Here is a 26,798-nt window from a genome sequence, read left to right as displayed (position 1 = left end):
AGGATTGCATTTATGCAAGTATTTTGCTTTTTTTTTTGTATTTTATGTTTTATGTGTACAACCATTTCTAAAACTTCAGCTGTTAGTACAGCTGCCAAAGTCTCACAGACAGTAGTAAAACTAGGTATATTTCTAACTTCTGAGTGATTTTTAGTGAAATGATTTTGCAACATTGGGACAGAGAATTCTCAAGGTTTGTATCCTGCTTGGTCTGTGGGATATATTGCAGATGCTGTGCCACGGTTCTCAAGCTTGTCTCGCTCTAGTTTGTTTTTGACAGTATATGTATGGTATGTGACAAATAACTAATGCTGCTGAGCCAACACGTTGTAGTGACTGGAAAATTATAGATACTAAAGAAGTGCCACATTTTTCACTTGATGGTATTAATTAGAAGAAAATTTCATATATTTTTCTTTTTAGGAAAGTAAAAGTAGGCCACATATCATCCAAAGAACTTATGGAACACAAACCTCCAAGCAGTTGCGGGACCTTGGTACATTTTTGCTTATGAGTTTTTAAATATTGGAAATAATTGTATATATAACTTGGAAAAATTGAGTATTAGGCTAGGAGTGTTTATAAAATTGCTGATTATTTAGAAAATCTTGAAAAATAGATATTTACCTGTCTTGTTTCAAAATTATTGCCACGGGTTATAGATTTTTCAAAAGGCAGCTGTAAGACTTTCATCCCCAGACCTGTATTTAGCTTTTCTCTGAAAATCACTGAATTTAATCAGTGATATTAATGTTACTGAGGCAATGAGATAGAAGAAAATGTATATATATTCTAAGCCCAGATTATCATTTCTTCACCTCTCCTTGCATGCTTTAAAATTTCTGAATTACTTGAGTTTTGATATCTTATATCTTTTTAAAAATGAGCTTTTGAATAGCAGGAGTGTTTCTAATTTTTGTGATGTTAATCTGCTTTTGGTTTGGACAGTGTACATAAATACTTCTTAAATTGTAATTTTTACAGAGACTGACTCTAGTTCTGAATGGCCTTTTCTGTCTGAGCTGCAGTGGCTGAGGAGAAGGAGAAGAAAGAGAGCAGTAAGTAGAAGTGTGATCCTGACATAAGACCATTTTATAATATCAAACTCACTAATTTCTATATTTTTTAATGTCAAGAGACTATAGGATTTAGGAAATAAGTATTTTCAGAAGCTTAATATTATCCCATAATACTATTATCAAATGAGAAAACAAGACTTTTCTTCATAAATAGAAAATCTGGAAGAAAAATGATAAACTTTCTAAAGTCACAACATTGTTATGCATCAATTAAATCGAAATTTAGTAGTGGAAATTACTTTAGAATTTTAATTTTTTGTCTACTTGAGAATAAAGAATAATTTTGAATGAACTTTTGCTACTTTATAGATATCTGACTTTATTGCCACTTGGCTCATTAAGTAGCATGATTAAATCAAAAATCCAAATGAGGACACCCAGAACTGGGTTACTGGGAGAACCTAAGTGGGCAGTCCTCATGATCTTCACATGCATATGTATCAGTTAGGGGAATAATTGAATTAAAGGAGATTATTCTGAATTTATTCACTGAGTTGCACAATCCACACCATATTTTTGAGGGTGCTTATCTTTTTAGTAACTTCCTTCCTGATTAAATCTGTGGTGAATAGTACATAATGTAAGGAGGAGGAAAGCAGTGGTGGTGTCTGCACTGGAGCCAAAAGAGTGCACCCTGAACTTCCTGGTGATGTGGCTCAGATTCTCAGCCAGTGTTTAAGTTACTGGAACTATGATCCTTTACCCTACTTGCATTTCTCACCCAGTTGTTTATGATTTACATACCCTAAACAATAGATATTTTATTTGTATATATAATAAAAATCAGCTGCAGTTATTTTTGAAAAGAACTACATCTTCATGATTGCTCAAAGAATTTCTTTAATTCATCAGTTGTCTCGTGGTGTCTTTGAAGAAATGAAATATCTGGAACTCATGATAGTAAATGACCATAAAATGGTAAGTATATCAATTCAGTGGTAATCTTCCTTTTGGTGACAGTTTGTAGGCTGATGAACAGCCTATAAATTGTTACCATTTTTGGGCCCAGGATTTTATTTATCAACAGCTATTAACATTTGTACTGTAAGACACACTGTAGGCCATAATACCTAATGAAACTTAATGTTACCTAAGAATTTCTGGGGCAATTATATATTCAAAATGAATATGGAACACTTTGGTATCATATGGATAAATCAATATGCCCATCACTAAAAAAGTAAAACAACAAAACATTTTTGTCCAGAAGAAACACACTAAATGTTCTAAAATTACATCCTATCTTTGAAGTTATATAGAAAGAAGTCAGAATTTGTTACTTTGAGTTTAGTTTTACTAATTTAAATTTTAATGCAGCAAAACATGTAGACAAAACTGTGATTGTTCTTTGTGGCTACTCCATACTTATAAACAGGAGTGATAATGGACTGCAAGGTAAGTTGTTTGTTTGATTCAGAAAGTGTCATTAAAAAACCTAACATGCATGGGGGAAGGAAAGCCCAATTTTTTTCCCTTTTTGTCTTGAGAGATGACTGGAAAAAGTTAGACTAAGTGATATTTGTTGTAAGCACAACTTCTTGTTTTTTTTTTAATCAAATTTTGCTGATACAATAGTTTTCACTTATTTTATTTGCAAGTAAAGAGCTTTTCATGTCTCTCACCCTGCTGCAAGTTTCCGAGTGCCTTATGGAGTTGTGGGCTCTGTTGTCAACGCTAAAGGATGATATTTAAGAGCAAGAAATTGAAGATATCAGAACAGGATGCAGTAATTCATAGTTGTTCCAATGCTGAATAGACAGATAATGTACCCTCCCCTCACCTGTCTAATAAATCATAGAAGTAGTCTGGGCAAACATAGCCTATATTTTTATCTGTGTTAATTTAGCACTGTGGAGGGAATTTGAATGGGTGGAAAAAGCAGGACAGAAATTTCTTAAGCTGTTTTCATTTGTAAAGCCACCTGGTAGAAAACTGCTCTTAGGAGTATTCAGGTGTTGGTTATTTAGCAGTTGGACACAGTAACTGAAATTATGGCCATTTTGTCTATGCTTGGTGTTCCTTATGAAGAGAAAATATTCCTATGTCTGTCTCTTTCCCCTGGCCTCTTGTACTGCAGATGTGCTTGAAGGTGCTCACTACACTTACTACAGACACTGTTGTCTCCTCTAAAGCTTTATTTGCTAGAACTTACAGCACAAGATTTTTTGCTTCATACTCATCAGTGACTTAGAAACAGAGAGTAATTATTTTCAAAGAATAAAATGGACATACTTAGGAGAGTGTTCACAGTTAGGAGTCACAGCTTGCCGGTCCAGGAACTCGCTAAATAGACTTTCAAGGTTTTCTGCTTACCAGGAGAGGGCATGTTTCCCCTGCAGCAAAGGTCTTTGTTGGAAGAAGTATCTTAAACCTCCTTGATCATTGTATTAAATGGTTAATACTGTGTATTTTCACAGCATTTCCTTTCCTCTAGCAATAAAGATATCTCAACACATTAAATTAGGTTGTTGTGTTTTTTACTGGTTTAGGTTAATTTCGTTTAGAATCTGTGTTTAACCACATTACGTGGTATATTACTGTTGATTTTAGCATTTTAATTCTTTCATGAAAACCAAGAACATTTTTCAAAGCATATTACTTTACCTTTCCACTTCTGGGAAGGTTTGGGATTGGCTCAAAACAAAAAGCCAAAGGCATCCTTTCCCCTTTCCCCACTGTCATCATTGTTCTCTGGGGAGCAGTCCATGGTATAGTGCTCCTCTCAGTGTGCATCCTGGGCACCTACTAGCACCATACCTGAGAGCAGCTACTCAATTGCTCACAGAAGAGTTTCTTCTTCCAAGGCCTCTTTTGAAGTACTGTGTTTCATAGAAAGAATAACTGACAGTTTCATGGAACACTGTGAGGCAATGAGACCTTATTGCTTTTAGCCAGTAGCTGAAATTAGCAAGTTTTTTGATAAAGCCTTTTCTCCCCTGTTCTAAGCAATTTCACGTTCATTTTCTGTGAAATTTTGAAGACCTATTTTTCCTATCTGCAAATCATACTGTGTAATATAATCTTGGTTTATAGTTTTACAGTTTCTTGAAAGTCATATGGATTCATGTTCAGATACCATAGCTGCATCTTTAAAAAATTTGACTGGGAACAGAAGGGGCTTTTGAGGCAGGATGAGGAAAGACGTGAAACCATTGTAATGACATGCACAGACATTGTGAAGCAGAACTTGTAATACATCTAGGTCTATTAAAAAAAAAGTGAAGTTAGGATTTAAGATATTCAGCTTAACTGTTTTAATGTTCAAACAAACAACGTATTTACTTTTACCATGTGCTCCCCCTTCCATTTTGCCTTTTCCTATAACTACTGCTCCATGTCACAAAAGTATTGTGCTGTTGTAGAAAAGAAGGCCTTTGCAAAGAGCAGTGCACAGGATAAGTGGTAAATGCTTCATCTTCATGTCTTGTAATTAAAGTGATGGAATGTGGCTGCTACAGTCTGATACGTAACTCATCAGATTAAATAATTTTAATGGGTAAAGCATCCTCTCAATTTTGAGCTCATGTTTCTGTTCATGTTTACCTGTAATTTTGTCTCAAACATTTGAACTCTGATTCTAAACATAGTATTTCTTATGGTTAAATGCTCCTTTTACAGTTGGGAAAGGCTGCATAACATAGCTCCCTTTATCTTCCAGGGATTGTTGAATATGAGGTATAGGCTGTGATCTGAAAGGTTTTTTGAGTTTTCCCATTACTCTTTCTTAAATTATTAATTTTACTTTCGTGCTGTAAAAATAAAGAATTAGTAATAAATATTTAAATTCTCACTGTGTTCTACTTTCTCTTCTTTTAGTTCAAAAGGCACCGTTCTTCAACTGCATACACAAACAATTTTGCAAAGTCTGTGGTAAACCTTGTAGATGCTGTAAGTATCAATATTTCTTCTGAAAACTGATTCACTGGGTTCTACTTTAGCATTGTGTTAAAAATGTTATCATTTTCAGATACCAAATTTCCATTACACTTTAAAGTGCACTTCTAGTTCCTCTTCAGAAGAATAGCCTGGGGTGAATGTATAAGAAACTATCAGATTATCTGTGGCATTTTTCTTAAAGCTTGCAGCTCTCAGAGTTTGTCTTTGGCAGGGGTGATTTCATTATCTGTCACCAATTAAGAATGAGATTTAATCAAATTTATATTTGTATCTAACTACAAGTAATTGAAACTGCAAGTATAGCTCACAAGGGATACATATATCTATTGGAAGAAAAAGCCAGTGTGAATAAAATAATCTGCTTTATAAATCTCTGTTTATATCTTAAACACAAACAATGCCACTGTACTACATTATAAATGTGTGGAACTGTCACAAATACCATACTTGTATCTCTGCTAAATTTAATACAATTTTGCATACAGCATATAAACTAAAAGTAGTATTTATGGTAAAATTAATTTGGGAGGGTTTTATTCCTCTTTTTGCTACATATATAATGATCACACATGTTTAAGAGCTCTATATGTAGTGAAAGCAGGTAGATTTTCTAGTAGGGAGGAATACAGAGGGTGCCAAATGCTGACTCTGAGTCCCTTTTCCATGTGACATTATTGATACCAGTGGAACTGTGTGATATGATTCAGTCCAAAACATTGTCAGCAGTTTGACTTGGAGGAAACAGTGCAGTATTTGTTCTTACATATCAAGTGTACTGGATGTATATTAAAAATTTAGGTGAATATATTTATAATACATGAAATACCAGAAGTGTTTTGGAATATTTTTCTGTAATGATCTGAAAAATTATTAGAGCATATAAAATGTAAATAATTGTAGTATTTCTGCAATATATATTGGACATACCCAAAGAAAAGGTGACATCTTTATTTTTTCCTCATCTGATAATTATTTCTTTCTGTTTTTTCTTCATTTTAACAAAAGTTATTTAATCCACCTTTTCTTTCTCTATTATGTCTGGTTTTTCCATTTTTATCTGTGTGTATGCAGAAACACAGGCTTCATTCTTGTGTAGAATTCAGTCCCTTCATAGAGATCTTACAAAATGACATCTTATTGGGTGTTTTCTTTAAATAAAGCATGAAAAAGAGCAGGATTTTCTGCCTTGTTAGTCCCTTGTGTCCATAGGGTGTGGGCTGTATTTCTTACTGATTTATTGCTGGCAATAGGATAACAGCTTTCAGAGGTTTTCAGGTTCTCTGCCCCCTCTTCCATTTTTTTGTTGCTGTTTCCTTCAGGAAATAGAGTTTTCCTCCAGGCAAACAGAAATAAAGTCTTTATTGATTCACCCCTATGTCATTCCAGGCAGTTTAATTTCATTGGGTTTGCTCATGTTGTAAACCATTTTCTGTGTATGTTCTCAGCCTGAAACATCTCTCCCTGAGATTCAAGCACGCTAATACTCTTTTCCTTCCAAGGTCTTGGACAAAACTGGGCTTAGCTGGTTCCTATCTCTTGGTTTTATATTTCTTTTTTTTTTTTTCCTAAGCTGAATATTATACATTGACTTTTTCATAAGGATAACTCTGCCCTGATACAAAACTGGGTTTCTGGTCAGGGCAGATAAGGAATACATATCTTTTGTATTATGTATTATTTTGTATTATTATATTATACCTACAAATTCTGCATAACCTTAGTTATTAAAATTTGGCATTTTTTGAACTGAACCCAAAGACAGCAGTAGTTTTGTGTCAGAATCAAGTATCAAGCATAATGTTAAAATACATATTTTAAAACTCTTTTGTTATTATTAATGCCTGATTGTTGTTTCCTTGTCTATTGCTACAGTAACATTAACATTTATAGAAAAATAAATATTTTTCCTTAATTCCATTCATGCAATGTGAGAATTAAGTGATCATACTATATAAATGGAAATCAAGCATTAATTAAAATTTGGATTTATTGGAAAACTGAGACATTATTTAATTGCAACTTTAAAAGTTGCAGTTAAAACTTTTAATTGTTTTTGGCTACTCTTGGAGATAGTTTTCTTCTTGGAGATCACCCTGTGTACCTTTACATTTCTTCCTTGCTGATTTTTTGCAGTTTTTCTGCAAAACTCAGGGGCAAAATTATTTACCATGAGAATTTTAAAGACAATGGAGTTGCTCAAAAAAAAAAAAAAAGAGCAACAAGGGTTGGTTTCTTTTTCCTTCTAAAATATAAAATTTAAGTGGATCAGCATATCAGCTTTTAGGAAATGCAAGGCATTGCCAGCTAACTGTTTCCCCATGTTTTTCTCCTGCTTTATCCCTCTTGTCCTTCCGCTTTACTCTTACTGGCTAAGTGTGCATGTTTGACCCAGTGTTCTACTCCTGTGCCTGTCCTGTCTCTGCCCTCAGATATACAAGGAGCAGCTGAACACCAGGGTGGTGCTGGTGGCCGTGGAGACGTGGACAGACAGGGACCGCATTAACATTCAGCCCGACCCCCTGCAGATGCTGCACGACTTCTCCAAGTACCGGCAGCACTACGTCAAGCAGCACGCCGATGCTGTGCACCTGCTCTCGTATGTACCCTGGCAGTGGCTTACAGTGCTAGCTCCTGTCTGCTGCTTTTCTCCACTTGGCTCTTCTTTCTTACTTTTTTTGGTTGGTACTCTCTGTATCAATCAACATCTGCCTTTCTTAGGAAGCTTAATTGATATTTAACACCTGTTTTTAATAGGTGTAGTATATACCATGGTCATGTGGATAGATATCTATAATGATATTTGAATGTCTTTGCAACCTGGAGACAGTGTCACATGTGAAGTGTCTTTAGATGAGCCCTTAAGGGCACTTAGCTTTGCTGATCAGGTGTGTAATGTGCTGCTTTTCCAGTTACGATCAGGAGAGGGCAGAGCTGACAGGATTATGTGTTGCCACAAGAGTGTTCCAGTTAGTAAATTTATTCACACATGTGGATGCTGTGATGATTTATTAATGGAAGGTCTTCTTCTTTAGAGCTGTAATGAATTGTTCTGAGACACAAAGCATTTTGAGAGGAAATTCCATGTGCATCACTAGGCACGACTTCAGCCTTGAGCAAGGATTATTTTACTTCATGGCATTGTAAGCAAAGAGGAGGAAATGTGTGCTCCCCTGTGCAGCATAGGGAAAGATCTTAAGCTGTCTTCCAGCAGCATGACATACTGTGAGGATGGAGTAACTAATGTCTCCCATGGTGAATATATTTTCTTCTGTAGTTCATCTTCTGCAGAAGGAGATAAAAATAGGGGATGAAGAATTTCCTCCAGATTTCCTTAATACAGGCATCACAATACAACACTGATTTTGTTCTTTATAATACAGGCACGGTGCTGCTGACATGCACTCTTAGTGACTTCCATGCATGTTTTGTGTCACCTGCTGAAGAGTTTGCCAGCAAACAGGCTCTTCTCATGGTGAAAAGTATCAAATCCAACCTGAAATACAAGAAGTTCCATTTAAACACAGGGCAAAAAACCCCTTTCATTGTGAAGTTGGTCAGATGCTGGAACAGGCTGCACAGAGAGACTATGGAGTGCCCATGCTTGGAGATGTTCCAAAGCTAGTGGAACATGGCATGCTCCAGCTCAGCCTCCTTGGAGCTGGGGAGAGGTGAAATAGAACATTTCCAAAAGTGCCTGCAATCCTGTCTGTTGTAAAGCCCCTGGCTGTAAGTGTTTAGTTAAGCTGCAGTCTGAAAGTTCTGATGGCTGTTAGAATGTTCTGAAAAATAAAGATGTACCTGTATGGGGTAATCTGTCATTTAAAAAAAAAAATCAATTTTCAAAGGTTAGGTTATTCATACACCATACAGGATCACTGTAGGTTGTTTGTAGGCTATGTAGATTTATTGTTATGACAATGAAGTTAAAATAGGTGTAATTCGTAGTAATTTATAGGCATTTTATTGAATAATTTAGATCTTCCAGATTACATCACTTAACTAAATTATTTGGAGCTTACTAACAATAAATGAAAGGAGGCAAGGTTAAAGAGCAGTATTAAATTACTTTCCCTTTAGGTGTACTTCTCAGTCTTTTCATTGGGATTTAAAACTTAAATTACTTTGGATTGAGATAATAATTTTTAAAGTTCTCAGTACTGTTACATTTCAGAACAGAATTCCTTCATGACAAATCATAAATTGGAATATATTGTGAACTTTTTAAAGAAATGTTATTACTTTATTGTCTTAGGAGTCTGGCACTCAAGCTTTCTGTGCTTGGTTTGTTTGTGGCTTAAGGCTGATTCTGACTCTAGAAGAGAAAAATAGTATTTGTGTCAAAGTTTACATGAAACCACCTCTTTCAGTGTTGGTATTCTGTAAACTTGCAGTTGCTTGTTATGCTAGAAATAGATGAATGTACATGCCATCTATCATAGTATGTGTGAGAGTATGCTCTTTCAATAAGCTCTTGGTGCCCAATGTCAACGTGTTATAGTTTCTTCATTTTTATTTGTTTGTAAGGAATGTGACATTTCATTACAAAAGGAGCAGCTTAAGTTACTTTGGAGGTGTTTGCTCTGTGGCCAGAGGAGTAGGAGTGAATGAGGTAATTTTTTTTTTTTCATGACTAAAGTGAAATAAAGTAGAATCTCTACATTAAAATCTTACAAGTTCATATGTTTCAGTACCCAGGGTTTTAAAGATAATTTACATATTAAAAAGTTAGTATTCTCACAGCCAGCATTCTTGATCATCATTAAACTACTGCTCAGCATGCCTTTCTTTTCAGAAAGTATTTCTCCTGTCTGCATTATTCTCTTAAAAAGAACTTAAATTGCCTTTTGTTATATTTAACAGAAATTTAGACCCAAAAATCTTAGGAGGAGTATTTGAAACACAGTACTGAATACTCTTTGTCTTACCACTGTAAGACACTTGATCTTCAGAGGTACCAATGTCATCTGATTCTTCCAGAAATTTTTTAACATTGAAATTAGAAAACAAATTGTCCCTGTGTATTGATTTTTTGACTATTTTTGTTATTTTTTCCCCTCAGTGCAGAGTTAAGTTGATAATGAAATTCTCCTGTTTTTATGTGGGTTAAATCCTACTATTACAAAACTGTACTGCATATATATCAAATAAACTTCTTTCTTTAGATTAACCAGTGGGGAGAGATTGCCTGAGATTAGGAGAGGAATATTTTATCTGTTACGTATTTTATGGAGTTTATTTTCTTTATATGCACACAGAATTGTGATTGACTGCACTGAATTATTGAAATAGTAGTTATGTAGTAAGGTAGAATGAGCCAGTGCAGTGTTCATTACAATAATGAATGGGTTTTTGTTTCTTTATAATTGTGCTTCTCTTGGAATGCAGTATGGCCTCCCTTTGCCCATGGCACAGGAACTAGCCCAGAGTCTTGCTCAGAATCTTGGAATACAATGGGAGCCAGCTGCCAGGAAACCGAGTATGTACATGGAGTCTTTTGTCTTCCTTAGCCAAATACAAACACTTCCTTTATTGTGTTGGAAAGAAATGCCAAAATTGCTGTTACTGTAGAACAAGAATTGCTGCTTTTGGAAATATATGTAGTGAAATTTCAGCCTCACCAATGTAAGAGCTGCCAGTTTAGTGACATTTTGTATGACGTCAGTGATGTCCTGTGTCGAGGTTAGATTCATAACCAATATTCAAAGGTATATTGGTAAAAACACCATTAATTTAATTTAGAACTCGTTGTCTATCATCATGAAATCTGTAAATCCAATAGAACAATTGCTGACTTCTTGAAATGCAAAAATACCTGATTTACAATTGAAGAAATGGTAAGGAGTTATAACCTAGTCCAGTGTGACATTTGCTCAACTTATCTTGCCTGCTTCACAGTCAGACCACATTTGTGTTACCTTAACATGTGTAAAGTGTTGGTACAAAAACTGCTGGAAACCCCTTTTCAGGGCTAAAGAAAATTGTTTGGTTTTTCACTTGCATCTTGTAAGGAGTTTGGCTACCTGCTCTCTGTTTCCTCTTTAAAAATGTGAATGATAATGTTGGCTTTATTGTGGATCACTTCAAAAATCTGTGAGTTTGGAAACCATGCTTAGGAATATTGTTTTGTAAAGCATTGCTTTTGAATTATGTAAACTAGCAAATTGCTAAACTATTTTCTATATAATTGTTTTACAGATAAAACAGTTGATACAATTTGGAAATCAGAATATTTTTAAACTGAAAAATAGAGGGTTTTGATATGATAGCTTAGTGTCCTTATTTGGATGCCCTTTATAGAGAAAGATTAGTGAAAGGCCTGGGTAGAGTAGAAATAACCACATAAATGATTTCTAAATATTTTCCACGGAGAAACTCTGGATTTCCAGTAGTAACTACAGTACATCTATCTTTGGTAGATCGTTTTTATGGGCAGTTTGCAGCTTCTGTTTTACCAACCATAAGGTGCTGATCTTTTGTTATTATGTTATGAAATTGGTCACTGTTGACTTACATGCTATAGCTGTAAGTAAACTGTAAATCCATTTTCATTCAACTACTTTTTTGAATGAATGTTTGATTGGCTGATTGGCATATTACTGTTAATAAATTTATGCTAAAGGGAAAAAGCCTGTCCTGTCCAGTAACAATCCTCTTTCAGGGTATTCTGTATTTTTAGGGAGGAGAAAATCTGAACATTTAAAATCATCAATATTATGTGTAGTGCAAACAGCTTTGTGCTGCCTGTTTTGAGAGCATGGAGGGAAGGATGTTGCTAACTATTTTTAGCTTTGTGTAGCGCCTAAAATTTTGTGTTGAGTCTTAAGAACCTGCAGATATTGTAATCTGAAAGTATTGTATTTATTTAAGGTGTTAGTATGTCTTCAAGTGGGCTGGTTTCCTTTTTGGGGCTAGAGTTTGTACAGCCAAGCAACCATCAAATCTTTGTATAATTAGTCAAGCTCCATTTTTATAGTACTTTATATTTATTGTAAGCATATTTATAACTTCTCTCCTTTTCTGTTGTATTTTGGTCTTGTCTGAGAAGAGTGTGACTGCACTGAATCCTGGGGTGGTTGCATCATGGAGGAAACAGGGTATGTCATAAATATCAGTAATTGAGGGCTCTGGAATGAGTTCATAGTTTACATTATGGCAGAAATATTTATGCATTGAGTTTATCCATGTGTTTTAGTGCTAATAAATGAAAAACCAGAAACAGTTGGAACTCAATCCTTAGGTAAATAAATGGTCAGTGAAGTCTGAAGGGGAAGCACATCTGTATGGGAAGAATTTCATTGCCCTCCACCCTCACACACTGCCAATGATTCTTTTCTCTATACTGTAAACAATTGAGTAACTTCTGAAATACAGGGGTTTGAGTCTTAGAAATCACTTCCTGTCAGTATCTTGCTCACTGTGGAAGCTTGATTGCAAAAATCATGGAGAAAATTAGTTACAAATGAGACAGAAGGAACTTAGTTTCTTTGTACGGTATTTGGAAATTGGTTCTTCAGTAGAGTTACTTTGTGGCTTCCCTGTAGAGTTGTAATTGTCAGCCACTGTAGGAGTGCAGCAGAAAGTCATTCCATAAATTTGCTCCTGGAATCCAAGGTAAAGCATTGATCAGAGTAGATACTGGCTTCCTTCATGTGGTGAACTCATCAAAGTATTGTTCTTGGATGGAAATATCAGAAGAAGAGGCTGTGGAATAAGACTCCTCTGTAAAAAAGGCTAACAGTAAACAAAAGCCAGGAGCAGAGAATGGTCATGTAGAAACTGATAAAGGACTAACTAATGAAATGAGGGAATAATTAGCTGCCCTTTAAAGCCTTTTCACTTAACTCCATCAGTATGTATGGAATAGTTCAGTGGGGAAATAGCTCAGTGGCAGTGAGTTATTAGGAGAGGAATGGCAAACCTCCTTATGGCATGGTTACCCCAATCTTTCATAGTGTGAATAGATCTCATTCCCAGATCTCAAAACATGACTAGTAAATATATCAGACAATTTCTGAGTGAGAAATTACTAATAAACTACATTTTCAATAGTCTGGGAAAAAGATTGAGTTGAGGAAGTCTGAGAGAAGTCTATAACGTTATGCAAAAATAATTACACTTTCTTCTAGTATAAGAAGTGAGACATGAAATGAGATTAGCAAATATGACAGAAGAAAATGGGATGAAATTGTTCTTCTCCCAGTTTGTATTAAGCTGTGAAACTTCTTGCTGTAGCATCTTGTAGGTGTTAAAAAAAACCTGAGAGGATACTGGATTATGCATGCAATAGAAAGGGTGAATAGCAGCTACTATGATAATGTGGGTTTACCTTATGAAGAAGTTTAAAACCTACGGTTTTATATACTGTACATGAAGTAGAAATATAAAAAAGGCAAAATGTTTTAAAATTTTTCTTTTGTTCTGATTTTATTATTTGAGAATAAGACTGAGCTGTTATATTGTTACACACAGTGGTTGTAAGAAACTGGGATTTACAGTATTTAAAAAAGGTTGTGACCCCTTTGCCCCTTTCCAGTAGCTGGTGATGTTTCAAGGCGTTTGCTCACCTAATTCTTTACCATTTTAGGGTATACCATTCCAGGAAATTCTCCAAATGCAGCATTGCAGAATACAAAGAATTTTTACTTCGTGGGGGCGGTGCCTGTCTTTTTAACAGGCCAACAAAGGTAATAAATAAATTGGTACTCAGGACATCTGCTGCACATTGTAATGAAAATGTAGTCATTTCACGGACATCATCTCTTCTCAAATTTATTCAGATGTCTATGTGGGTATTTTCTTGAGGTTGTAATTAGCTGTTCAACCCCTTTAGCATTTTAAAATAATATTGAGAGGAATGCAACTGATTTCTACAATTCTTCATACTCAAATAATGATAAATTCAGTATAAATGCAACACTTAATAAGCTGGAAGTAGTGCAAAATAAATCCAGAAGTGTATGCTCCACCTATACTCAATTCTTGGACTTTGTGTCTGAGGTTGTTCAAAAGAATGCCAGTTACCACATTAGGAAATAGAAATCCATAGCTGATTTCATGTAGACAGTAGCAACTTTTGGTTGTTCTCAACATTTGCTTCATTTCATTTCAAATATACATCTAGCAAACTATCATTCATAGCTGTTTCCTTCTACCATTGCTTTTTTGCCTAAAAACTTACCAAGGTCATATTTTTTCTAAGATAATGTTAGCCTGACATCCCTGTAAAGCTGAGCAGTATAAAAATATTCCATGACTCTTTTTGCCAAGTAAGAGCAATCCAAAGCACTAATATTCTATTTAATCACAGTGTCAAACTGCTGTCCTTGTAGAATTTAATACCACATGAGGCTATTAAGCTGTTCTGTTTACTATGCTATACCCTTTGGTGGACCATCACCTTGCACAATTAACTAAAAAAAATTTTGCTTGTTCAAGTGGTTTTGAATCTTTTCCCAGGGTAGCAATCTTTGCTTATAGAGTAAGAATGCAAGAATTCTTACACAAAGGAATAACTAGGGAAATGGAAAAACACAGCTTCAGTTTTTAGTGAGAGTTGTTAGGCAAAGTAATGTGAAGAAGTTGTCAATTTGACTCAATTTGACAGAATAAAAATCTGATTTATTTTGAGGAAAAGGCTTATGGGGAAGTAGTTGAATTATCTTTATATATTATCTGTGCCAGTGCTTGACAGCTTTAAGTACTTTGGGAGGGCAAAATAATCATACAGTGTTTAGAATGCTTTTATTTGCAGGTCAGGAGGTAAGGTAGAAAATTGTGTGTATCATCCTTTGGTAAGTAAAACAGAATTGTTAAGCAGTCACCATGATGCTATTTAAAAAATTATATCCTGAGTTATGCTCTGACATGTATATGAACATTAAATGGTTCCTGATTGCCATAGGAAATTTCTGTGTGCCTGCTTGTGTTCTGTAATTTTCTTGTTTGATAGAGAAATGAATTTCAGTTTCAGAGTAAGAGATCTTGCTGTTTGCACCAAAGTGTAGTAGAGACAGGAGCTTACAGAGGGGAGGAAAAAATTAAATGCTTTTTATAATCCTGTCAACATTACTGGTGAAGAAGAGTGCATATGGATATTTTTTCACTATTGATTTGCTTCTGGCACCCAAAATTGTAGGTGCTATTGATTACCTATATGGTTTATACAACAAAAGTGAAATGTTATATTTCATTTTTACTTGGCATTATGATTCCCCCCCGCCCCAACCAAAACTACCAAAGAAGAATTCCATACAAGTTCATATATAATTTGTATTGTATTTTATGTTGTGTTTCATATCTTGCTAGTTCTCCACAGCTTTATTTCCACTAAGCCCATGCAGAAAGGTTTACTCACATCTTTCACCCTTAGATTAATCTGTTCACATTTTAGCTTGTTAACTTCTAACTTCAGTTTTAGTGGATGTGTTTCTGCTGCTAATATTCTAATTAAATTGGTGATTCCTGATATTCTTATATGATTTTAAAGCAGAATTATATTGGAAACAGACAAGCCTCTTGCAGAATTATTTCTGTGACAAGACTGAAAAGTACCTTTAGTCAAAATTCGGATGTGTGAAACCACTGTAGAATCTGCATCATCCTGAGCTGCAGAATTTATCTGCATTGTCTGTATCTGGTTCTAGGATTAGCTGTTTAGTAGTCTTTGTATGTGCTTGTGTATAACTTACTAATAAGGCACATAGGACTTCCTATTGGCAATATTTATTTCCACTTATTATTCTCATGCACAAACATTGCAGAGGAACAGACAGTAGCTCATTGCATAAGCAAGTGTGGGTGCCTGAGCAAATCCCAAGAATGATATTGTGGACTGGTTTCTTAAAGAAATTGTCACAAAACTGGGAGTCTGTGGAACAGGAATGAAATCCAAATGTCAGCCCCTAAAATATTACTGTAGTGTCTCTCTATCATGCTTTTCTGAGATCAGTATCTCCTAAAGAGGACCAGCATTCCTGTGATTTGGCTGTATGCCTTTCATGTGTGAAAAATTCTGATGAGCAGCATTTGAAAACCACGCTGCCTTTTCTCACTGAGGCATGGCACCTGCATTGTCTGGGACAGCACATTTGTGTAGCATTGCAGAAATGTGACACAGAAGTCACTTGACACTAGTTTTATTCTTACTTTGGGGTGGGGGCTTTTTTATTTTAGCTCTTTGAAGCCACTGAGTGTGGAAATGGATTTGTAGAAGCAGGAGAAGAATGTGATTGCGGTTTCCGAATGGTAAGTAGAGTTATAGATTGCTCCACAAGTCTTATAAAATTTATTAAGGTAAATTAATTGATTGGTAAGAGAGGGGGGAAAGGTTATGGAAATGAATTTGTTTTGCCTGTTGTTTGGGAACAATTTTGTTAAAAGCCTGTGTTAAATAATATGACAATGAGTGCAAAGACAATGTCCTCTGAACAGCTCCTGTTACACCAATGACACAGTACAACTGTTTCCCAACAGTTTTTGAGTTGCACTGGAGAAGTGCTTACCTCTTGGCTTTCCTGGATAGCATATCTGGAGTGGGAAACTCCTTACTGATACTTTGGAGACTGGTGCCTGTTTTCAGACAGAACAAGTAAACTGTTGTTTTCTTTTCTATTGCAGAAATACTCCGATGTTTTTGCAAAAATCTGCCCTCTAGATTTGAGTTCTTGTTCTAGTATTTAAATATAATTGCACTTGTAATTAGGTTGGAGGTTTTTTCTGCATTGAGTGCTATTGAACTAAGCAGCATAAATTTGGCACAGGCCTCAGAAGGTGTGAATCCCTGTGTTGCAATAGCATTGTGTATCACTGTTTTCCCCTTAGTATTTGAGTATTGCAACGGCTTCTTCCAGCTGATAATTTTAAATCATCAGTGCTAAACTGAATCTTTTGTCTGCTAGTATGTAATAATTTGATGTTGGAAAGAAAAAAAATTGTTTAAAATGGGAAACTAAACTTTTTGCTTATTTTCTTCTTCAGGAATGCTATGCAGACTGTTGTAAGAAGTGTTCTCTTTCTAATGGAGCTCATTGTAGTGATGGACCCTGCTGTAATACATCGTGTCTTGTGAGTGTTGCTGCCATGTATCAGTTGTTCTTTTCAGTTGTCCATGGCAGTCGTGTGCAGCCTGTTACAGTTCAGAGTGTGTTTCAGGTGGAAGGAAAAGGTGCAGCATATGTAGATGTATTCTTAGTGCTGAACTATGTTTTTAATTTTCTAGTTTTTCCCACGAGGTTATGACTGTCGATACGCAGTGAATGAGTGCGACATTGCAGAGTTCTGCACTGGGGATTCTGGACAGGTATGTGCACAGAAATGTTCTCTGCTTGCACTGCTGATGTCTGTTTGCAATCTTTTTTTGGTATACATTTAACAGGAAAATTGTATTAACAAACTGCACAGTCATGTGCCCAAAATGATGATATAATGGAGTGTGAACTATTGTAAACTCATGAAAACAATAATCTAAGTGGACTCAAAAGATGGCTTCTCTATGTTTATTTGGTTTTCATAAATCTTGGGGTTTTGTGTATAATATTGTGTCAGGCATCCTTCTTTATTCTTTGCCTGGTCTATAACTTAAATAATAAGAACACACTGCAAATGTGAATGTATTCAAAGGTAACAACACTAAGATTTTATGAAATAAAATGGCTTAAAATAAAATTGTAGAAAATTACAACTAAAGGAGTATAGAAACATAGAATCGTTTAGATTGGAAAAAACCTTTTAGGTTGAGTACCACCATGAACCCAGCACTGCCAACTCCAGCACTAAACCACATCCCTAAATGCCACATCTGCATGTCTTTTACATGTCTCTAGGGATGGTGAACTCCAGCACTAAACCACATCCCTAAATGCCACATCTGCATGTCTTTTACATGTCTCTAGGGATGGTGATTTTCCTGTGATTTTCTGGGCAGCCTGTTCCAATGGTTGACAAGCCTTTTAGTGAAGGAGTTTTTCCTAATACCCAGCCTAAACCTCCTCAGCACAACTGAAGGCTGTTTCCTCTCATCCTGTCATTTGTTACCTGAGCAGAAGAGGCTGACTTCTATATCTGTACAATCTACTTTTAGGGAATTAGAGGGTAGTGGGTGAGAAGGTCCCCTCTGAACCTCCTCTTGTGCAGGCTAAACAACCCCAGATCCCTCAAACTGCTCCTCGTAAGACTTATATGAAGTGTGTTATGTTTTCTAAGAGTGTGCACATATATGAGAATTTTAAAAGTTGCAGATCTTACACACTCGTCCTGAAAACATTTGGCTAATGTAAAATACAGGAATAAACAGCAACCAGAATGTTGTTTCAATTTTATTTCTTTTAAATAGTCAACATCCTGTACATTTTCCATTTTCACAGCAACTTTGATGTTTTAGGGGACATACACTCCTTTTCAGTATTGAATGTTTAAATATTTATTCTATTTATATAAGAACTTCATAACTCATGAAGTCATCTACTGCATCAAGTTCTTAACCTTGAAGAAATGAGATTCAGGACAAATCACAATCTCTTTGGACATTGGCTGTAGTTATAAATGCCAATAAATTAACAATAACTTCCTTTTATTTTATCATCTGAGACGTCAACACATAGACAAGTAGCTATTACCAATATTTTATCGTAAATCTTTTGCTCTGTAGATGGAGCATTCTTTCTCAAGCTGCCCTCAGAGTGTTGGCTAACACAGTGCAGTGCAGCAGCATTCTCTTTCCAAATTTTGACAGGTCCCTTTTAGCTGAGGAAAAACCTTAAGAATGGTTTAAAGTGAGTCCTTACTTTAATAGTCTGAGGTTTCTGGACCTAGTGATTTGTTTGTACGAAAGAATTTCCAATGCCAAGAGAACATAACAATTAAGATCATTAAGCCCCCTGAAGCTCTGTAAGCAATAGACTGGTAGGCTGTGACCAGGTGCTCCCTCATGGTTGTAGTGGAACTGAAACGCATGGGGTGGCAGTGTTGCAAACATGGCCCCAGTATTAGCTACCAAATACCCTCTTACTGAACACATTGGCTTTCATTTTGCCTCACCTCCTTAATTGCTTCTTGGAATATGCAGGAAGTTAAACTTGAACATTGTATTTCATGGCTCAAGATGTTAATTTTTTCGTTTCTGTTTGTAGCTATGAAGATTATTGCACTAATTATGTTTTCAACTCCCTTTATATATGTTGTCCGATTTTCTTAAAAACAGGAAAATTCCATATGTGATACTCTGATGTCTTATTACAGTACTCATGACAAAAAAGATTCTTAATTTTTTTCAGTGTCCACCAAATCTTCATAAACAAGATGGGTATGCCTGTGATTCTAATCAGGTATGCAGTGTTTTAAAATCCCTGTGCATCAGCAAATAGAAGTCAACACATTCTTGTTTTGTTTTGGCATTGATTTTTTTAAAATCTCGTGTTCCATATTTCTTCATAAATTTTATCCTTTAAACATCAATGTTGCTTGTGTTTTATGCACTCTATGAATTGTAATAATTTCTACTTGGAGTGAAATCCACTTGGTAGCTCTACATTTTATACATAGATATTTTATTACACTCCATGTTAATAAGTTGTTTCCAGCTATGTAAATGTATAAATCAACTGCTTAAATGTCAGTGTGTATTGGACACAAACTGGCTTTGGGAATCTGGGCCAAAATGTGTACTTCATCTACCCAAATTAATGGAATCCACATCCCAACATGCATGTGAAGGGTGGCAATGAGACATTTGTTGTGAGAGGGGAAGGAGATGAAGTTGTTCTTATTTCTCATTCCTAACATGTTGTATTTTGTTTAGGGTCGTTGCTATAATGGTGAATGCAAGACGAGAGATAATCAGTGCAAATATATCTGGGGATCTAGTAGGTTGATTTTAACTACCTTAAATGTATTTTATTTCTAGTTCATTCCTGCCTTTGCTTTGGATTTTTCATCTTTTTATTTTTTGTTCTTGTTGCTACAAGTTAATGTTTTCTGATCAGTAGAGTGAGTAGACTGCAGTGGGAAAATGGCTTGATTGCCAAGTGGAATTCTGCATCTGGGAGTGGTGTCAGTGGGAGTGATGATGTGGCTGCAGATCTGGGTAGGGCAGCAAATGCTACTGCGGGGGGAGGGGGTTGAGGACTTTTTGGGTATAGTTCAAAACCTTTTGTTTTGGGCTTTTCTTTAAAGACAGTCACCAGTTCCATTATCCCATCAGTGGTTCATGCCAAAGCTGCTCCACCTTGCCTCTCCTTCCTATACTATCCTGCAGGTCAGGAAAATGAGTACATTGGTGTGAACTTAAATATGCATAGTGTGATTTAAGTCCAGAGGTGTTGAGTTAAACAGAATTGCAATTGCAATGGGCTTTGCTTGTAGCAGAGGGGCTGAATGTTCTGTGTAAGGACTTGGTGACAACTCAGCAGAGTAGAACTACCAGGACGTCCTGTGCTCTGGCATTTAGTGTGCTCTTGTGCATTTTGTCTAATCATAACTGCCACTGAGACCACTCTGTCTTATTATTTTGTCTTCCTCTATATAATTGTTGTGCTTTTCTATTTTCTTTTTTTTAGATTCATTTTTAGAAAAAAAAACAAATAAGCTCATCAGTAAATAATTATGGGTTTAAAACCTATTAGTTCAGAATTTTACTCCTAAAAATAAGTAAAAATTACATTCTGTTCAAGTTTGGTTTCCTGTGAACATCTGAAAAATAGAATAAAATCAACATTGAGTTAATGTCAGAACATATGCTTATCATAAATGTCCTATATAAAATCTTCTGAAATGCAGATCAGGAAATATTGCAGTGAAAAACAACTAGATTAAATCTATGTGCAACTGTTATGAAGTGAACAAAATTAGACCACAGGTAAATTTCATATGCAGAATACAATGCAGACACCATGGAGGCTACTGTTAGAAGTTCAGAGCAAATTTTGAACATATCTGTAGGTATTTCAGTTTAGCCTGCTCTCCCTTTTAGTCACTGGAAAATACCATCTGTGCACATACATGTATATTTAAATTGATGGTTTGTATTAAAAAATTACAGAGAACGCCTGCAATAAATTATGCAAGTTTCAAAGCTGTCATGTTGCTAGTGAAAAGCATGTTTCTTTTTTCTTCATCAACAGAGTCTTCAGGATCTGACAAATTTTGTTATGAAAAGCTAAATACAGAAGGCACAACAAAAGGAAACTGTGGAAAGGATGGAGACCGATGGATTCAGTGCAGCAAACAGTAAGTTCAGTTTGGTAGAGATTATTTGTAATTTAAATAGATTGTTAATGGTTTAATATTATCTACTTTTTCATGCATGTTTCAGCAGCTTGTTTTGCCTTATTTTGAATCTCTTTTCCCTCATGAGGTTTGCATCTTGAAAAAATTGCACTCTGACAATTCTATAAGTGACTCAGCAATAGATTTGTAAATCATTCTAGATTTTCAGAAGAACGTACTGTGACTTCAGTTATTTCAGAGTAGCTGAGGGACAAGACAGCAAAAAGTCACAAGTTCATAACATAAAAACACCTCAGCCTTGGCAGGGATAAATTAGGCTGCAAATACACACACTCTGTACTTGCTCTGGGACTGACACCAGATTATGCTGGGTCAACTTTGTTCCAACATTTATTTTGACCAGAGAGGACTATTAGACATTTGGATGCTATAGAGAAAGGCCCGATTAATTTCCATGTGATCATTGCTGGATGAATATTTGATTAAATGTATTTTTCAAGTAAATGATCATTAGTAGATAGACTTAAATTTCTCCTGATTTACTTCTGTTTTGTAATTTTTAGTTATGTACATACAAATTTCAGTTTTGGAATAACATTTTCCTTCTTTTACTATTTGATGCTTGTATAGTGGATTTTTTAATATTATTAGTTTTCAGATAGGATCAATAAGAAAGGCATTGTTTAATTTAGATGGCGATAGTGTGTTCTAATGTCTATGTTAAACCCCTCATTTCTATAAAAGCCCTCATTTCTTTGTTGGTAGAGAAATGCAGGACAATGATCTGACTGATGGGATATTAATGTTTTTTTCAGTTTTAACAAAGTCAGTTTCCAGCATTCATTCAGCTGCTTCTGTGACTTAGACAATCAGTATTAGTTAATATCCTTCTATTGAAGATATAAAAGATATTTAAATATATGCAGATATAAAATAACATTAAAAAAGCAGATTCTTTACAAAAACTTGGGCACACACAACTTCACACTAGAAATTGTTATGGTTCTGTTGTCCTGCAAAGGAAATAAAATGCAATGAAGATTTCAAACTTGACATTAATGTGTGGTGTGTAAGCTGCCAGAGAGAGAGAAGCATTTCAGCCTAACTTGACAAAACTTTGTACAGTTTGGCTCCTCCTACTTGTACTGGATTGTTCTTACAGCACAGATACATTCTGTGCTCATGTGAGCATTCCCTGGTGCATTGGAGTGAGCCATGACTTGTTTCTGCTTTCTGTCATTTAAATAAAATAATATTTTATTTCAAGGCTTGCACTCTGAAAGTCTGTCATGTGGCTTATGGTAATAAATTAGTGTGATCAGCAGCACCATTGCCAGACTTTCTTTTTTGTAAGTTTACCTCATATTAATCCAGTAATATTTTGATTTTTGTTTTCATTTTCCAGTGATGTTTTCTGTGGCTTTTTGCTCTGTACTAATCTTACTAGAGTTCCACGAGTTGGTCAAGTTCAAGGAGAAATTATCCCAAATTCTTTTTATCATCAAGGACGCATAGTGGACTGCAGGTAAAAGATAATGCGGTGTTCCAACATGATTTATCTCTGTCAAACCTAATTAAATTAAGAGACACACAAATATGAGAGTCTGAATTTTAGGTAATTGCAGCAAAATCATTATTCTGAGTGATATTTCTCTTGATTAAAAAACATCCCCAAACCATAAAAAGTCCAATATTCCACATCTAAAGAGAGTAAAATGTGCATTATACTCCTGAATCTCTCCCTTGATCCCAATAGCAGAACTTCAGTCAGAACTGAATACTCAGCATTATGTTTTTCTGGGGGTGGAGAAAGTCTGTGATTGCCAAAGACTCATATTTTAAATAGAATGATTTTGAGTGTTAAATACTCAAAGAAACAGCTGTAGTGAAGTGAAGGCTGAGAGGGAGGAAACTGCAGAGTTGTGGCAGGGTAAGATCTTCAGTTAAAGAGCAGATAAATGAGTTTCAGTCTCCTGCACTACTGGGTCTGTGCACAATACTGGATTTGTATTTTGAAGTCATTTGCAACATTGCAGTTATTGTCACCCTAAGAGTACTGTCTTGGATGGTTGGGTCCTGAGTGAACAGTGGTTCTTAATTCTTCCATTGTTCCATTATTCCACTAGTGTTTTTATTTAAATCACATGGGAAGTTAGTTTTTTAGAGTTTTTTCTAGCAATAATATTTCACAGCACTTGGAGAAAAAGAAAAAATAAGGAAGTGGTCTGTTAGAGTCTTGAAAAATCCCCAAAGCCTAAGGTGCGCTTCTTGAGTATTTAGGTTCTAATCTGGACTTATTTTTATTTTGACAACTGGAACAGTGTCATTGCTGTGGACAGACAGAAAAACTATAGAGTTTGTTCAGTCTGTCTGAATAAAAGAAAGATGTGGGGCTTTCAGCATCTACACCAACATGCTTTTAATATTTTCAAAAGATTCCAGTCATAATACTAATACTGTCTTAAAACTTTTCTCCCAGTGGTGCTCATGTTCTTTTAGATGATGATACGGATTTAGGTTATGTGGAGGATGGAGCTCCATGTGGACCTCAGATGATGTGTCTGGACAAAAAGTGCCTGCCAATCCAGTCCTTGAACATAAGCAGCTGCCCCATTGGTTCCAATGGAAAAGTCTGTTCTGGTCATGGGGTGAGTCTGTACTGGGAGTGAGCAGCTCAGCTTCCCCAGCTCTCTCTGCTCTGCCTGATCCTAACACTTGAAAGTCTTCCTAAGACCTTTTAATCTGAAACTACAAATGTTGGATTCAGGGGAAGACTGCCATTTCGTGATGCATAAAAAAAAATTTTGGAAAGGAAAGTTCTCAAATCGGTTCTGCAGTTATATCCAAAGAATCAGGTTTGTAAGTAGCCAGAAAGACCTTTGACATTAGTTATTGGAAGGACTTATGTAATGTACTACCCTTATTTCAAGCTACTTGCCATCTTGAATTAAACTTTTTCCTGCACACTAACACCTTTATGAAGTTGGTCTTGTGTTCACAGATTTATAGCCCATGGCTTAAATAATTAAAATTCCAAACCGTGGGTCCTTAGGAGAGAGGGAGTTCTTGAACAGTTCCAAACAGTTGTCGAACAGTTCCAAAGTGTATCATTTTACATTCAGGCACATTATGTTCTGTTATTCTACTCACAAAATTCATTTTTCTAAGGTGCTTGGTCTGTTTTGACGAACAGATCACTGTTTTAAATACCAATAAAACCTTTCACTATGGGATTCAGGGAGACAAATACTTGCCTAAAGGGCTAGACTTTGTACAGAAGGGATAATTTCTTCTTGTTGTCTCTACTTGTCTCTCTGTTTCAAAATAGAGGGTTAGGTTCAAAATCAACAATAAGAATTTTAAAATTTGAAAGTAAATTACCTAGGAGATTACAAATCATCGTAGTACTTCTTGAGTGACATGAAGGGTGAGTGAACCATCTTAACCTGTTTGTTGTGGAATATTACAATTCCTAATTTTAAAAGAGTATTTCAGTTGATCAAACCTGCCATAAAATGTGCTTATCTTCAAGTTCTTAGGTAAGATTCTCCAGTGAGTGCTTCTTAAAAGCAGAGCATGATAAAAGTTGAATTTAAAAATCACATGTGTTACTTAGAATCATTTGTGGGTGGGTTGTTTCCTGGGTTTTTTTCAGATTATGTTCCAGTGTCCAAAAGCCATCAGCTGTTTGTCTAAGGATTGACCTAATTTCTAGTCCTATAATCAAAACTTCATGCATTATGTCTCTTTCTTGGGTCATGCTCTTTTCCACAGCAACCTCTTCTAGCAGCACCATTCCATGTTCTTTTTCATATGGGAAGCTTACAGCTATTAGCTCTTACTATCGATTTGATGGTTTAGGTTTTGTCCACTGGATAGATTTTTCTGGATCTAATACTGCCCATTTTAGAGTGCCAAGTTCTTTTTTAGAGGTCATTCAGATAAATGTAAACTGAGGAAGAACTATTCTCTCTCTTTTAGGGAGATAATACAAGCATTCCTCATTGCTGCTGAGGAAAAATGCTGACAAAACGAATGAAAATATATTGACTTTGTTCTACATGGGAGCAGGCTGTAAACGGGAGGTGGGAAAGTGTAACCATGTCCTGAACCTTTCAAAGGCAAATGTTTGTATCCCTTCTGGGCTTCCAGGCTCCAAGTCCAGACAGTTGGCTGCTGAAGGTCTAACTAGTCTAGCTACATGGCTGTCATTTCTCACAGCCTGTGCAGGTGTGTGCCAGTGATGATAGAACCAGTTCTGCTTCTCCTAGCATGTCAGAGTATTAGGAGGGTTGAGGCAAACTTCCAGGTGTGTTATGACATTCCAAACACTCAGTGCAATATATACAGTATATAAATAGGTACGTTTTGTACCTTGATTTAAATGTCTAATTACATGTTAAATAAATACAATGTGACATGTTAATAAAATGTAGTTAGAAATTAAGTGCTGTCACTTTTTTTTTTCCCCCTAGGTTTGTAGTAATGAAGCCACTTGCATTTGTAATTTCTCCTGGGCTGGGACAGACTGCAGCATTGATGATCCTGTCAGGGATACTGGTGGCAAGAAGGATGAAGGACCCAAGGGTTTGTGTTTTGTTTCAGATTTTATGTTTTTTTCATGTTTTTCTGTTGATACATGGTAGCAGCATTAGCATATAAAAAGCAAATACTATTGTACAGCTGTGTTTAGACCCAGACAGTAAAATTCTGCTTCATGTAGAGGAAGTAGATTTTTCTACTTTGAGAATTGATAAAACTTTTACTTTTCTAACTTAAATTTGGGGAAGATTTCAACAGGTAATGTTTTTTTTCCTTTGTCCCTTATTCTCTATTTTTTAATGATCATTTTCATTGTGATTGGAATCTGACTTAGTGTAGCTCTTATTTTTTTATATGATAATTGAATATTTATAAGAGATTTTCAGTTTTCTTAGTCAACTAATTAAGAGAGTTGTGGCATGAAAATGGAAAAGTGGAATGTCCCTGGTAAAATCAGATTCCTTGAAATCATATTGCAATGAAAGAAAAAAGAAATTAAGATTTTTGATAAGTTAAATTATTCTTACAATCATTGTTGCTTGTTCTTATGTACTCGGTACATATTTCAACTACATATGAAGTACAAATACAAAGGGGAGGTATTGAGGAAATAATCCAAAAAGTTTTTTCAAAGAGGAAGGAAAGTATTTGAGTTTCTCTCTGACTCCACTGCCAAAGAATATCTTTGGAGTTGTGCTGTCCAGTTTTTTTAAATGTCTTTCCTGTAATCAGGGCACTGTTCAACATCAGACTATATTCATCCAGTCTTATGCATTTACAAAGTCCCCAGTTCCAGGTTCTTCTGCTCCCTTTGCAAGGTAGATGGAGAAAAGATAAGAGTTGTTCAAAAGGGTAGTCCTGAGGACTCAGACTCTAATTAATTACTCTGAAAGTACCAAGGTTTCAAAGAAGGACAGGATTTTGGTATGTCCCTCTGGAATGGCTCTACATCTGTCCTGTGTGCCTTTTTGTGTTACCCCTTGGCAGAATGATTCCAGTAGACCTTTGCCAAGAACTGCTTGAAGAGATCATCTTGAAACAAGTTACTGGTGTGAAGGA

The 26,798-nt window shown here is 35.6% G+C and overlaps 1 protein-coding gene across 5 annotated transcripts in view; it reads left to right on the top strand.

Moving 5' to 3' along the window:
- ADAM23 (ADAM metallopeptidase domain 23) overlaps nt 1-26,798 on the top strand; it is a 66,288-nt gene that overhangs the window by 23,410 nt on the left and 16,080 nt on the right. For all 5 annotated transcript variants that reach the window (XM_059475751.1, XM_059475754.1, XM_059475752.1 and 2 more), the window contains exons 7-24: nt 424-496; nt 985-1,058; nt 1,932-1,997; nt 4,896-4,967; nt 7,406-7,572; nt 9,501-9,585; nt 10,362-10,452; nt 12,022-12,070; nt 13,561-13,660; nt 16,149-16,220; nt 16,953-17,039; nt 17,194-17,274; nt 19,247-19,297; nt 19,771-19,834; nt 21,092-21,197; nt 22,603-22,722; nt 23,677-23,845; nt 25,673-25,784. In XM_059475751.1, coding sequence (XP_059331734.1) covers nt 424-496; nt 985-1,058; nt 1,932-1,997; nt 4,896-4,967; nt 7,406-7,572; nt 9,501-9,585; nt 10,362-10,452; nt 12,022-12,070; nt 13,561-13,660; nt 16,149-16,220; nt 16,953-17,039; nt 17,194-17,274; nt 19,247-19,297; nt 19,771-19,834; nt 21,092-21,197; nt 22,603-22,722; nt 23,677-23,845; nt 25,673-25,784 — 1,639 coding nt within the window. The remainder of the gene's footprint in view (nt 1-423; nt 497-984; nt 1,059-1,931; nt 1,998-4,895; nt 4,968-7,405; nt 7,573-9,500; nt 9,586-10,361; nt 10,453-12,021; nt 12,071-13,560; nt 13,661-16,148; nt 16,221-16,952; nt 17,040-17,193; nt 17,275-19,246; nt 19,298-19,770; nt 19,835-21,091; nt 21,198-22,602; nt 22,723-23,676; nt 23,846-25,672; nt 25,785-26,798) is intronic.

The sequence above is a fragment of the Ammospiza nelsoni genome, chromosome 7, assembly GCF_027579445.1.
Source record: "Ammospiza nelsoni isolate bAmmNel1 chromosome 7, bAmmNel1.pri, whole genome shotgun sequence".
NCBI classification, from domain to species: domain Eukaryota; kingdom Metazoa; phylum Chordata; class Aves; order Passeriformes; family Passerellidae; genus Ammospiza; species Ammospiza nelsoni.
This window is presented reverse-complemented; position numbering and strand designations above follow the sequence as displayed.